This window comes from Budorcas taxicolor, chromosome 22 (assembly GCF_023091745.1).
Source record: "Budorcas taxicolor isolate Tak-1 chromosome 22, Takin1.1, whole genome shotgun sequence".
Lineage (NCBI taxonomy): Eukaryota > Metazoa > Chordata > Mammalia > Artiodactyla > Bovidae > Budorcas > Budorcas taxicolor.
In genome coordinates, this window is record NC_068931.1 from 9,214,868 (window position 1) to 9,229,088 (window position 14,221).

At 40.5% G+C, this 14,221-nt stretch overlaps 1 protein-coding gene across 1 annotated transcript; it reads left to right on the top strand.

The window, feature by feature from the left end:
- Positions 1-4,430: 4,430 nt before the first annotated feature.
- Positions 4,431-7,173, top strand: LOC128067293 (polyadenylate-binding protein 1-like). The gene has a single exon (XM_052660254.1). The coding sequence runs from the start codon at positions 4,921-4,923 to the stop codon at positions 6,829-6,831; it is 1,911 nt and encodes a 636-aa protein (XP_052516214.1). The 5' UTR covers positions 4,431-4,920; the 3' UTR covers positions 6,832-7,173.
- The last annotated feature ends 7,048 nt before the right edge of the window (positions 7,174-14,221 follow it).

Sequence of the window (14,221 nt, forward strand, 5' to 3'; positions counted from 1 at the left end):
TCATGCATAGGCCCCCCACAGTAAGTAACACATTTCACCGCAGACATGTATGGGCCAACACATGTGACACCTACCTATAAACATTCATCTTAATGTGTACACTCTTCCTGATATCAGGTGGCCTTTGCCTCCAGTGGCTTGAAGCCAATTTCAGTTCTCAAGGGATTAAAGTCAGGCCTGACTTGTCAGTGAGTACTGAATCCGAGACACTAGACTAGTGGCCACTGACAAGTCCCTAGCCTTTTGCTTTGCAGAAATGAATTCCTACCAAGATGGAAACAGTGAAACAAGTGAAGTATTTATTAGGAGGAAAAAGAGAACGTGTAGATAGATACACAGGCTCAGAGAGTCTCACCCTTGTGGTAATTTAAATCACTTCTATGGGGCATTTCTTCCAGATTTCCTCTGGCCAGTCATCTTGCTTTGCCTGGTTCTGAGTCCATATTTGGTATATCCTAGGACTGTGAAGCAGAGAAGGCAATGACACCCCACTCCAGTACACTTGCCTGGAAAATCCCATGGACGGAGGAGTCTGGTAGGCTGCAGTCCAATGGGGTCGCTAGGAGTCGGACACGACTGAGCGATTTCACTTTAATTTTTTACTTTCATGCCTTGGAGAAGGAAATGGCAGCCCACTCCAGTGTTCTTGCCTGGAGAGTCCCAGGGACACGGGAGCCTGGTGGGCTGCCGTCTCTGGGGTCGCACAGAGTTGGACACGACTGAAGCGACTTAGAAGCAGCAGGACTGTGAAGAAAGCTGAGTGCCAAACAATTGATGCGTTTGAACTGTGGTGTTGGAGAAGACTCTTGACTGTCCCTTGGACTGCAAGGAGATCCAACCAGTCCATTCTAAAGGAGATCAGTCCTGGATGTTCATTGCAAGGACTGATGCTGAGGCTGAAACTCCAATACTTTGGCTACCTCATGTGAAGAGTTGACTCATTGGAAAAGACTCTGTTGCTGGGAGGGATTGGGGGCAGGAGAAGGGGACGACAGAGGATGAGATGGTTGTATGGCATCACCGACTCGATGGACATGAGTTTGGGTGAACTCTGGGAATTGGTGATGGACAGGGAGGCCTGGCGTGCTGTGATTCATGGGATCGCAGAGTCAGACATGACTGAGCGACTGAACTGAACTGAGGATACTCTTTGTGTATGTGTGTATGTGTGTGTGTGTGTGTGTGTGTTCACCCTTATCTAAGATGGATTCCAGTGCAGAGGCATAGGGATAGGTTGACATCACTCCTCTTTTGACCTTCAAGGAACTTTTCTGCACATCTGTAGTTGGGAAGGTCTCCTTGACCTCAAGAATGAGAAATATGTGGTCTCTTTAATTTAGGAAGGGCACAGCCTCTCCTGTAGTCCTCTTGCTATCTTCATCCTGGAGTATCTGTTCACATGGGACAAGCCTGGGCTATTCAGCCTCGGACTCTTCTACCTCATCCCAAACATACACACAAACAAACACATACACACTCCCCAATCCCAGTACATGAACAATACTTCATCATCAGTTGCTCAGTCATGTCTGACTCTTTGCGACCCCATGAATCACAGCACACCAGGCCTCTCTGTCCATCACCAACTCCTGGAGTTCATCCAGACTCATGTCCATTGAGTCGATGATGCCATCCAGCCATCTCATCCTCTGTCATCCTCTTCTCCTCCTGCCCCAATCTCTCCCAGCATCAGAGTCTTTTCCAATGAGTCAACTCTTCTCATGAGGTGGCCAAAATATTGGAGTTTTAGCTTTAGCATCATTCCTTCCTAAGAACGCCCAGGGCTGATCTCCTTCAGAATGGACTGGTTGGATCTCCTTGCAGACCAAAGGACTCTCAAGAGTCTTCTCCAACACCACAGTTCAAAAGCATTCAGTGCTCAGCCTTCTTCACAGTCCAACTTTCACATCCATACATGACCACTGGAAAAAACCATAGCCTTGACTAGATGGACTTTTGTTGGCATAGTGTCTCTGCTTTGAATATGCTATTTAGGTTGGTCATAACTTTCCTCCCAAGGAGCAAGCGTCTTTTAATTTCATGGCTGCAATCACCATCTGCAGTGATTTTGGAGCCCCCCAAAAATAAAGTCTGACACTGTTTCCACTGTTTCCCAATCTATTTCCCATGAAGTGATGGGACCAGATTCCATGATCTTCATTTTCTGAATGTTGAGCTTTAAGCCAACTTTTTCACTCACCTCTTTCACTTTCATCAAGAGATATTTTAGTTCCTCTTCACTTTCTGCCATAAGGGTGGTGTCATCTACATATCTGAGGTTATTGATATTTCTCCTGGCAATATTGATTCCAGCTTGTGCTTCTTCCTGCCCAGCGTTTCTCATGATGTACTCTGCATAGAAGTTAAATAAGCAGGGTGACAATATACAGCCTTGACGTACTCCTTTTCCTATTTGAAACTGGTCTGTTGTTCCATGTCCATTTCTAACTGTGGCTTCCTGACCTGCATATAGGTTTCTCAAGAGGTGGGTCAGGTGGTCTGTTATTCCCATATCTTGAAGAATTGAGCACAGGTTATTGTGATCCACACAGTCTAAGGATTTGGCATAGTCAAGAAAGCAGAAATAGATGTTTTTCTGAAACTGTCTTGCTTTTTCCATGATCCAGCAGATGTTGGCAATTTGATCTCTGGTTCCTCTGCCTTTTCTAAAATCAGCTTGAACATCTGGAAGTTCATGGTTCATGGATTGCTGCTCTGTGTGCTGTTCTAAATCCCAACATAGAGGTGTATAGTATATTCAACCCATATACACAAACACACAGACTCATAGCCAATATCAACATACAAATATTATTTACAGCCCAACACATACACCTTTTAATTCACACGTGTATCGATATTCACATGCATCAGCACACCTACTCTATCTTCTTCCCAAGCCACCTTAAAATTCACCTTTTATTCCACATTTACTCTATATTTTCCACCCTCTTCCTGCTCTCCTGGACCCCATCTCCTATGTCTGTTCTTCTGTATCAGTCACCCGCACCTTCATCCCATTTTTCACACATAAGCCTAACTGAATACATACACATAAAATTGGTGGAATGATTAATATCCCTACAAACTTCAAATAAATTCTTTCAAGGGTATTATGGTATAAATCAGCATGTGGTCATAAGCTAAGGATCCAGAAAGATTACACCACATTGATTCATCTTTATTTTAGAAGGTAAGAGAATATTTAATATGTTTCGGTAAGATTTCCATTAAATCTATGGCATAGCATAATATAACAGTAATGGCTGAAAATCCATAGGGAAAATATCAAGTATCCAGAATGACATATCTCTTAAGATTTGCAATTTGCTGATGTATTATTTTCTGAATAATCACAGATTGTTACTAGCACTCCAATAATCACACCATTTATATCTTAATTCCCACCTACCATGATAGGGTAGCCATACAGTGGGAAACATTTTTGGTTTGAAAAGGGAAATGACAACTTTGCCTTAAGTGTAGACATAAGTCTAGGCTCTCTAGGGAAGATCGTGGTCACCTTTCTTATGTACAAACTGAGGATACTCTCTTAAACTCATCATTTTCCACTCGCTGTTGAGCCCACTGTAATCTGAGTCTTTCTCTCTTTACTCTGTGAAAATTACTTTGTGGTGCTCATCCAAGGTCTTCAGTTCAGTTCAGTTCAGTCACTAAGTCGTGTCTGACTCTTTGCAACCTCATGAATCGCAGCACGCCAGGCCTCCCCGTCCATCATCAACTCCCAGAGTTCATTCAGACTCGCATCCATCGAGTCAGTGATGCCATCCAGCCATCTCATCCTCTGTCATCCCCTTCTTCTCCTGCCCCCAATCCCTCCCAGCATCAGAGTCTTTTCCAGTGAGTCAACTCTTTGCATGAGGTGGCCAAAGTACTGGAGTTTCAGCTTTAGCATCAGTCCTTCCAAAGAAATTCCAGGGTTGATCTCCTTCAGAATGGACTGGTTGGATCTCCTTGCAGTCCAAAGGACTCTCAAGAGTCTTCTCCAACACCACAGTTCAAAAGCATCAATTCTTCAGCGCTCAGCCTTCTTCACAGTCCAACTCTCACATCCATACATGACTACTGGAAAAACCACAGCCTTGACTAGATGGACCTTAGTTGGCAAAGTAATGTCTCTGCTTTTGAATATGCTATCTAGGTTGGTTATAACTTTTCTTCCAAGGAATAAGCATCTTTTAATTTCATGGCTGCAATCACCATCTTCAGTGATTTTGGAGCCCCAAAAAATAAAGTCTGACACTGTTTCCACTGTTTCTCCATCTATTTCCCATGGAGCGATGGGACCGGATGCCATGATCTTCGTTTTCTGAATGTTGAGCTTTAAGCCAACTTTTTCACTCTCCTCTTTCACTTTCATTAAGAGGCTTTTTAGCCCCTTCTCCCCGGCGGTTAGTGCTGAGAGTGCGGAGTGTGTGCTCCGTGCTCGGAACACACATTTATTATTAAAAAAAATCCAAAAAAAATCTAAAAAAATCTTTTAAAAAACCCCCAAAAAAATTTACAAAAAAATCCGCGTCTCCCCCGCCGGAGACTTTTATTTTTTTTCCTTCCTCTTTTATAAAATAACCCGGTGAAGCAGCCGAGACCGACCCGCCCGCCCGCGGCCCCGCAGCAGCTCCAAGAAGGAACCAAGAGACCGAGGCCTTCTCCCGCTGCCCGGACCCGAGACCGCCACCCTCGCTCCCCAGCCGGCAGCCAGCAGCCAAGCCTCCAGCGGCAGCGGATCGACCCGGTTCTGCGGCCGTTGAGTAGTTCCCGATTCCGGTTGATTTTTGTCCCTCTGCGCTTGCCCCCGCTCCCCTCCCCCCGGCTCCGGCCCCCCGGCCCCGGCACTCGCTCCCCTTCTCTGACGGGAAAGGTCGCGCGGCCTGTGGCCCTGCAGGCAGCCGTGCCGAGATGAACCCCAGCGCCCCCAGCTACCCCATGGCCTCGCTCTGCGTGGGGGACCTACACCCCGACGTGACCGAGGCGATGCTCTATGAGAAGTTCAGCCCGGCCGGGCCCATCCTCTCCATCCGGGTCTGCAGGGACATGATCACCCGCCGCTCCTTGGGCTACGCGTATGTGAACTTCCAGCAGCCGGCGGACGCGGAGCGTGCTTTGGACACCATGAATTTTGATGTGATAAAGGGCAAGCCAGTACGCATCATGTGGTCTCAGCGTGATCCATCACTTCGCAAAAGTGGAGTGGGCAACATATTCATTAAAAATTTGGATAAATCCATTGATAATAAAGCACTGTATGATACATTTTCTGCTTTTGGTAACATCCTTTCATGTAAGGTGGTTTGTGATGAAAATGGTTCCAAGGGTTATGGGTTTGTGCATTTTGAGACACAAGAAGCAGCTGAAAGAGCTATTGAAAAAATGAATGGGATGCTTCTAAATGATCGCAAAGTATTTGCTGGAAGATTTAAGTCTCGTAAAGAACGAGAAGCAGAACTTGGAGCTAGAGCAAAAGAGTTCACCAATGTTTACATCAAGAATTTTGGAGAAGACATGGATGATGAGCGCCTTAAGGATCTCTTTGGCAAGTCTGGACCTGCCTTAAGTGTGAAAGTAATGACTGATGAGAGTGGAAAATCCAAAGGCTTTGGATTTGTAAGCTTTGAAAGGCATGAAGATGCACAAAAAGCTGTGGATGAGATGAATGGAAAAGAGCTCAACGGAAAACAAATTTATGTTGGTCGAGCCCAGAAAAAAGTGGAAGGACAGACAGAACTTAAGCGCAAATTTGAACAGATGAAGCAAGATAGGATCACCAGATACCAGGGTGTTAACCTTTATGTGAAAAATCTTGATGATGGTATTGATGATGAACGTCTCCGAAAAGAATTTTCTCCATATGGCACAATCACCAGTGCAAAGGTTATGATGGAGGGTGGTCGCAGCAAAGGTTTTGGTTTTGTATGTTTCTCCTCCCCAGAAGAAGCCACTAAAGCAGTTACGGAAATGAACGGTAGAATTGTGGCCACCAAGCCATTGTATGTAGCTTTAGCTCAGCGCAAAGAAGAGCGCCAGGCTCACCTCACTAACCAGTATATGCAGAGGATGGCAAGTGTAAGAGCTGTGCCCAACCCCGTAATCAACCCCTACCAGCCAGCACCTCCTTCAGGTTACTTCATGGCAGCTATCCCACAGACTCAGAACCGTGCTGCGTACTATCCTCCTAGTCAAATTGCTCAACTAAGACCAAGTCCTCGCTGGACTGCTCAGGGTGCCAGACCTCATCCATTCCAAAATATGCCCGGTGCTATCCGCCCAGCCGCTCCTAGACCACCATTTAGTACTATGAGACCAGCTTCCTCACAGGTTCCACGAGTCATGTCGACACAGCGTGTTGCTAACACATCAACACAGACGATGGGTCCACGTCCCGCAGCTGCTGCAGCTGCAGCTACTCCTGCTGTTCGCACCGTTCCACAGTACAAATACGCGGCGGGAGTTTGCAATCCTCAACAGCATCTTAATGCACAGCCACAGGTCACCATGCAGCAGCCCGCTGTTCATGTACAAGGTCAGGAGCCTCTGACTGCTTCCATGTTGGCATCTGCCCCTCCTCAAGAGCAGAAGCAAATGTTGGGTGAACGGCCCTTTCCTCTAATTCAAGCCATGCACCCTACTCTTGTTGGTAAAATCACTGGCATGTTGTTGGAGATTGATAATTCAGAACTTCTTCATATGCTTGAGTCTCCAGAGTCTCTCCGTTCTAAAGTTGATGAAGCTGTAGCTGTACTCCAAGCCCACCAAGCAAAAGAGGCTGCCCAGAAAGCAGTTAACAGTGCCACTGGGGTTCCAACTGTTTAAAATGATCAGGGACCATGAAAAGAAACTCGTGCTTCACCAAAGAAAAATACCTAAACATCGAAAAACTTAAATACTATGGGAAAAAAAACATTGCAAAATATAAAATAAATAAAAAAAGGAAAGGAAACTTTGAACCTTATGTACCGAGCAAATGCCAGGTCTAGCAAACATAGTGCTAGTCCTAGATTACTTATTGATTTAAAAACAACAAAAAACACAAAAAAATAGTAAAATATAAAAACAAATTAATGTTTTATAGACCGTGGGAAAAAGAATTTTCAGCAAAGTACAAAAATTTAAAGCATTCCTTTCTTTAATTTTGTAATTCTTTACTGTGGAATAGCTCAGAATGTCACTTCTGTTTTAAATAACAGAATTGATAACTGAGCAAGGAAACGTAATTTGGATTATAAAATTCTTGCTTTAATAAAAATTCCTTAAACAGTGAAAAAAAAAAAAAAAGAGGCTTTTTAGCTCCTCTTCACTTTCTGCCATAAGGGTGGTGTCATCTGCATATATGAGGTTATTGATATTTCTCCTGGCAATCTTGATTCCAGCTTCTCCTTCCTCCAGCCCAGCGTTTCTCATGATGTAATCTGCATAGAAGTTAAATAAGCAGGGTGACAATATACAGCCTTGACCTACTCCTTTTCCTATTTGGAACCAGTCTGTTGTTCCATGTCCAGTTCTAACTGTTGCTTCCTGACCTGCATACAGATTTCTCAAAAGACAGGTCAGGTGGTCTGGTATTCCGATCTCTTTCAGAATTTTCCACAGTTGATTGTGATCCACACAGTCAAAGGCTGTGGCATAGTCAACAAAGCAAAAATAGATGTTTTTCTGGAACTCTCTTGCTTTTTCCATGATCCAGCAGATGTTGGCAATTTGATCTCTGGTTCCTCTGCCTTTTCTAAAACCAGCTTGAACATCTGGAAGTTCATGGTTCACATATTGCTGAAGCCTGGCTTGGAGAATTTTGAGCATTACTTTACTAGCATGTGAGATGAGTGCAGTTATGTGGTAGTTTGAGCATTCTTTCGCATTGCCTTTCTTTGGGATTGGAATGAAAACTGACCTTTTCCAGTCCTGTGGCCACTGCTGAGTTTTCCAAATTTGATGGCATATTGAGTGCAGCACTTTCACAGCATCATCTTTCAGGATTTGAAATAGCTCTACTGGAATTCCATCACCTCCACTAGCTTTGTTCGTAGTGATGCTTTCTAAGACCCACTTGACTTCACATTCCAAGATGTCTGGTTCTAAATGAGTGATCACACCATCGTGATTATCCAGGTGGTGTAGATCCTTTTTGTACAGTTCTTCTGTGTATTCTTGCCACCTCTTCTTAATATCTTCTGCTTCTATTAGGTCCATACCACTTCTGTCCTTTATCGAGCCCATCTTTGCATGAAATGTTCTCTCGGTATCTCTAAGTTTCTTAAAGAGATTAGTCTTTCCCATTCTGTTCTTTTCCTCTATTTCTTTGCATTGATCGCTGAAGAAGTCATTCTTATCTCTTCTTGGTATTCTTTGAACTCTGCATTCAGATGCTTATATGTTTCCATCCAAGGTCTTAATATAGCAAATATCCAATGAACAGAATTCTCAATTTCTTGACTTCATGGTTAACTATTTCATCCAGGAAATGCTTCTTTCTCTTTGGCTTCTTGATAACACACTTTCCCGCCTTTGTTCTTTCTTTCTAGGTCATTCTCTTCAGGCTCTTCCTTCTTTACTTTATTGATGCTGGAGTGTCCTTGGACCTTGTTTTTAGACTACATTTTTGTCTTCTCCTCGCCGTTACTGTCATAGTTATCTCCCATGGTAATCCACTTTTTGGAGTTAAATATTCCTCTAATGCTAGTGACCACCAGAATTTATGTCTCTGTGTCAAAAAGTGACTGAGGTACAGCCAGGTGAGTCCATCTTCACTTGGATTTCTTACTGTTGTTCAGTCACTAAGTTGGGTCTGGTTCTTTGTGGTTCCATGGACTGAAGTATTCCAGCCTTTCCTGTTCTTCACTATCTCCTGGAGTTTGCTCAAACTCATGTCCATTGAGCCAGTGATGCCATCCAACCATCCTTTCTCACCCTTTCTTCTCCTGCCTTCGATCTTTTCCAGCATCAGGATCTTTTCCAAAGAGTTAGCTCTTTGCATCTGGTGGCCGAAGTATTGGAGCTTCAGCTTCAGCATCAGTCATTCTAATGAATATTCAGGGTTGATTTCCTTTAGGACTGTTTTGAACTCCTTGCTGTCCAAGGGACTCTTGAGAGTCTTCTTCAGCACCACAGTTTAAAAGCATCAATTCTTCTGTGCTCAGCCTTCTTTATGGTCCAACTCTCACATCCATACATGACTACTGGAAAACCCATAGCTTTGACTATACAGACCTTTGTCAGAGTGATGTCTCTGCTTTCTAATATAGGCATCTTAAAATTAACATAGTAAATCTAAAGCTTACTTTTCCCCCTCATACCTCAACTCCAAACCACCTTTCCCAAGGTTCTCCATTTCATAAACACCTCAGTGATGCACCCACATGAAAAATCCCCCATAGCTTTCTTTCCTTACAGCATGTCTTTCCTCAAATCCTGGCCATTGTATATCAACAATGTCTTTTGAATACATTGCTTTCCATCTTCATTGGCACTCTCCCTGTTTGAGCCACAGAAGCCTCTACTGAAAATGACTCAATTGTCTTTCATTCATTTTTATCTTTGTCCGTTTCCTAGTGATCAGCCATGCTGCAGCTCAATAGTTGTTTTACAAAGCAAACTCACTCATGTCTTTACCCTGATCAAAACCTTTAAATTTGCTCAGCACTATTAGGACAGTTTCAAAAATATTTCAAGTCTTGCATGATTTGGCTCATATTAATCAATCTATTTCTAAGTCCTCATTTGCTGCCAAATCCATCTGCTCATCACAGTGGCTGTGTTTCTATTCCCTAAATTGGTTCCTTCAGCATCAGGACATTCATACATGCAGTTTCATTTGCATATGCCTCTTTCCTTCTCTTTAATCTGATTATGCTTCAGGTCTAAATTTCCTTTATTTTCCTTAGTTTATATTAGTTGTTAATTTATGCCTCTCAAAAACCATATTTTTTCATAATATATGTTACAGTTGTCACTGCATGGTTACTGGGGTGATGTTATGAAATGTCTGTTTACTAAAGTTCCATGTCTATTATCTCTCACATTGTAACATATGTTTAGCACACAATAAGCACTAAGTAAATATTGATTGAATGGATGAACAGCATACACATTTAATGTAAAAGAACTACTAAGTAAGCTGGACTCAGTGTTTGCATAAAGAAACAGCCTTATTTTTTTCTGCTACACATTTAACATTGGTTCTTTCTTATTTCTTCAATGAGGTGTCAGGCATACTCTATAGTTTGATTTTTCAATCTCATATAATGAAAGTTCTCAAACCAATTTAGTCTGGACTAAATACAGATCCATGCTTAATTCAACTTAAAATTTTAAGTTTTTTTCTCTTCCTCTTGCCTGGACCAATGCTGGCCTTGGAAACCCACAGTGGGACATTCTTCTTGCTTTTTTTCTGATCCCTTTAGGTCAGGCCAAAGGGGTAGGAACAAGGAAAAGGTGTATAATACATAGCCTAGCATCAGGGCCCTCCAGATGGGATGACGTTTTCTCCTTATTGGAGTATATTTAAAAACCATACGAAGAAGTCTATGTAGAGGTACAGGTAGACCATGTAAGAATAAGAATAAATATCTTGGAGGATAACTAGGGCATTGTAGGAAAGAATCAAGGGCACAAGTACTACAGGGATACACCTAGAATACAAGAAATATTTGTTCATTTAACACTGCAGCAAAGTATATAATTTGGGGGACAGATAATTATAGCTTTGTTGAGTGAAGAGTAGGGGGTAATGAAATGATTTTTGCTCTTTACGACTTCATTTTATTCTTTTGAATTTGGAGGCAATGTCATCAGCTGATGGAGTGTGTGGGTTATGGACTGTTAGAGCAAAATTTCTTAGAATAATTGATCATGAACACATGTCAAAGTATATTAACTTGTTGATGAAGGAACTCACAAGAACATAATGGAGTGTGTCAGGTCAGAGCAGTATTGGGGAGAAGGGTTTTATATATCATAAATGAGAAAATGTTTATATAAGTAGCTAGGTTGCTAAGAGCTCTTGCTTGTTTATTTCCCATGGTTATAAGTATGTTACAGCTGGAAAATTATCTTACTTTATCAGTTGGCATGCATTAAACTTGGGAGCTCAGCGATTAGAACCAGCTTCCTAGTTTTCAAGGCCTGAGTCATTCAAAAATAACGAGTCATACATCCGAGAAGCAGACAATATGCAATTGACCTGTGACTGTTAAGCAGACATTTCAAGTTAAGAAGTTTTCACTCCCTTTCAACTGTTCATTTAAGACACAGACACCAACTGGTATCAAAGAGAGATTGCTCAAGGCCAAGAGACAGTCATCACTAAATTTCTCCAGATTGCATCTAAATATACTCAAAACACAGTTTCCTTATTTTTAAAGTTTATAACAACTTTTATCCTACCTTGGTTCCTTCTTTGGGACCAAGTAACCATAAATGTACCTTGACCATGAACCTAAAAGTCCCTATAAAATTTTGTGCTATAGACATTTAAATAAACTTCCTGTCTATTAATCTTTCTCTGAAATTCTTGAATGTGATGAGAAATTAAAACATGCTTACCTAATATGATAGGATTACAATCATGATAAGTATTCTCTTTTTTACAAATTTGACATTATTCTTTTAACTCATTTTATAATATGGGTGGATGAGTTCCAGTTACAATCTAAAGATTTGATATGAGAATGAAAGAAAGGATGAGTATACAGAAAAAGAGGTTTTTCAAGCAAAGAGATGGTAAATATTTTCTTATTGAATTGAGGAAATTCTCTTCTATTCCTAATTTGTGGAGACATTTTTTTTTAAAGTCATGAATGATTGTTGGGGTTGGTCAAATGCATTTATTGCATCAGTTGATAGTTTCATCTATTGTGGTAAATTTCTGTTTAAGGCACCAGTCTGTGATATTTTGTTATAGCAGCCCCAGCTGACTAATACTGTAAACATGGCAATCTTAGCAAATGGTTTGGTATATATATTTACAATTAAATAATGCAGAGGTGTGTTATTTTATATATTTTTCTAGAGAAAACCTGTAATTGAGCTTAAAATATGCAACCTCATTTGCATTGTGTAATTGGGTTGCCCAAAGGATTGCAGTAAGTTTTATCTGCAGTAATTGTGTGAGTTGGGTGAGATCATGAAATCAACCTAATGCAAAGTTCCATCAGGAATTACAGAAATGCTTTATTTTCAAAATCTCATTTTTATGGACTTAATAAGATATGTACATTTGTATAGTCTAAACTGGGATTTAAGGAGCTCAAATGCATTGACATATTTTTATTAATTCCACTTTTACTTGAAAATACTTTAGCTTAGGGATTCTACTATTAAATACATGAATTTATATTGCCACAAATACTTGAAGTTTTATAACAAAGAAAATATTATTTAAAATTAATTTTTGTTTTGTAAATAAATTGAATATGTTCTATTAAGGAACGGTTATTTTCAACACAGTATAGTGAATAGGAAGCATTTTCTATTTCAGTGTTATGTTTAAAATGTTTTTCTCATGGCAAGCATTCTTTTTAAGTCAATATCAAAGATGGAGCAGTGTAATTACTGCATTTTCTATAGGAATTATGCTTCTAAAAATGTCTTTCTCTATCTGCTGTACAGCAAATTATGAGTACATGATTTGATACATGAAGTTGATACATGAAGCATTTACATGCATTACTTATGGGCCTTTCACTTATGCTATAAATTCATTATTAGCTGTCAGGAACTTGGACTATTTTAATGAATCTTTATCAAACTGTCTTCCTTTATACTTTCCTTATCTATAACTGGTTCAGAGTAATAACTATAATAGTCTTAAGTCTGATAAAGCACCTAACTTATACTGAGTGTTTTCTATAAGCTAGACCTCGTGCATAGCACTTTATGTCATTTCACTTAATCTTACCCCAAAACCTATAATTTAGGTGTGATCACCAATATCTTATTACAAAAGAGAAAATGAAAGCTAACAGAGTTCACATGAATTTTCAGACTTTAACATCTAGTAAGCAGAGTCCAGACTGGAACTGAAACAGCAATTTCATGATCCCTGTTCTTAAGAATTATTTGTTTGTCCCCAGGGTTAGTTCACCCTCATGTCACTGGGGAGTTTGCTTCAGTGTTCATTTCCACACTCTGTCCATGGAGATTCTGATCCAGAAGGTTTTGACTCACAAACCACCGTGTTTGGCGCTACAGTTTAACCACTACTGACAAGTGCTACAGACCTCTCTGAAGTGGTAAACTCTAGCTTACAACCCACTAAAGTTTGAAAATTCTGTGCAGTTACCCTGGAGTCAGCTGAATAATGCCCCTCAAGGCTGTCTGTATTCTAATTCTTGAAGCGTGTAGATTTTAGCTTATTTGGTAAATACTTTGCTCCTATGATTAAGTTAAATAGTCTTAAAACAGGGATTTTATCCTGGGTTTTCTCACTAAGACCTAAACGTAATCACACCCTTGTCCTTATAAGATGGAGGAAGGAGGAGATTTTTTTTTTTTTTTTTAATTTTACTGAAGTATAGGTTTTTCTCCAGGTACATGCCCAAGAGTGGGATTGCTGGATGAGATGGTAACTCTATTTTCAGTTTTTCAAGAAATCTCCATGCTGTTCTCCATAGTGGCTATACCATTTTTAATACATTCCCATCAACAATGCAAGAGGATTCCCTATTCGCCACACACTCTCCACCATTTTGTTTGTAGATTTTTTGATGATGGTCATTCTGATGGGTGGGAGGTAATGCCTCATTGTAGTTTTGATTTTCATTTCTCTGGTAATTAGTGATGTTGAGCATCTTTCCGTGTGCTTTTTCATCTGTATCTCTATGTAGATCTTCCACTCATTTTTTATTTTTATTTTTATATTGAGCTGCATGAACTATTTGTATATTTTAGAGATTAATCCCTTGTTAGTTACTTTATTTTCAAATATTTTCTCCCATTCTGAGGATTGTCTTTTTGCTTTGTTTATGGTTTTCTTTACTGTGCAAAAGCTTTTAAATTTAATTAGATCTCATGTGTTTATTTTCGCTTTCATTTTCCTTATACTAGGAGGTGGATCAAAAACGATCTTGCTGTGATTTCTGTCAAAGAGTGTTCTGCCTATGTTTTCCTCTAAGGATTTTTATACTTTCCAGCTATACAATTAGGTCTTTAATTAATTTTGAGTTTATTTTTTGTGTATGGTGTTAGGGAGTGTTATAATTTCATTCTT

What these genes read in the sequence shown, in the direction of transcription:
- LOC128067293 (XM_052660254.1), top strand. Translation starts at nt 4,921, where the DNA reads ATGAACCCCAGCGCCCCCAGCTACCCCATGGCCTCGCTCTGCGTGGGG.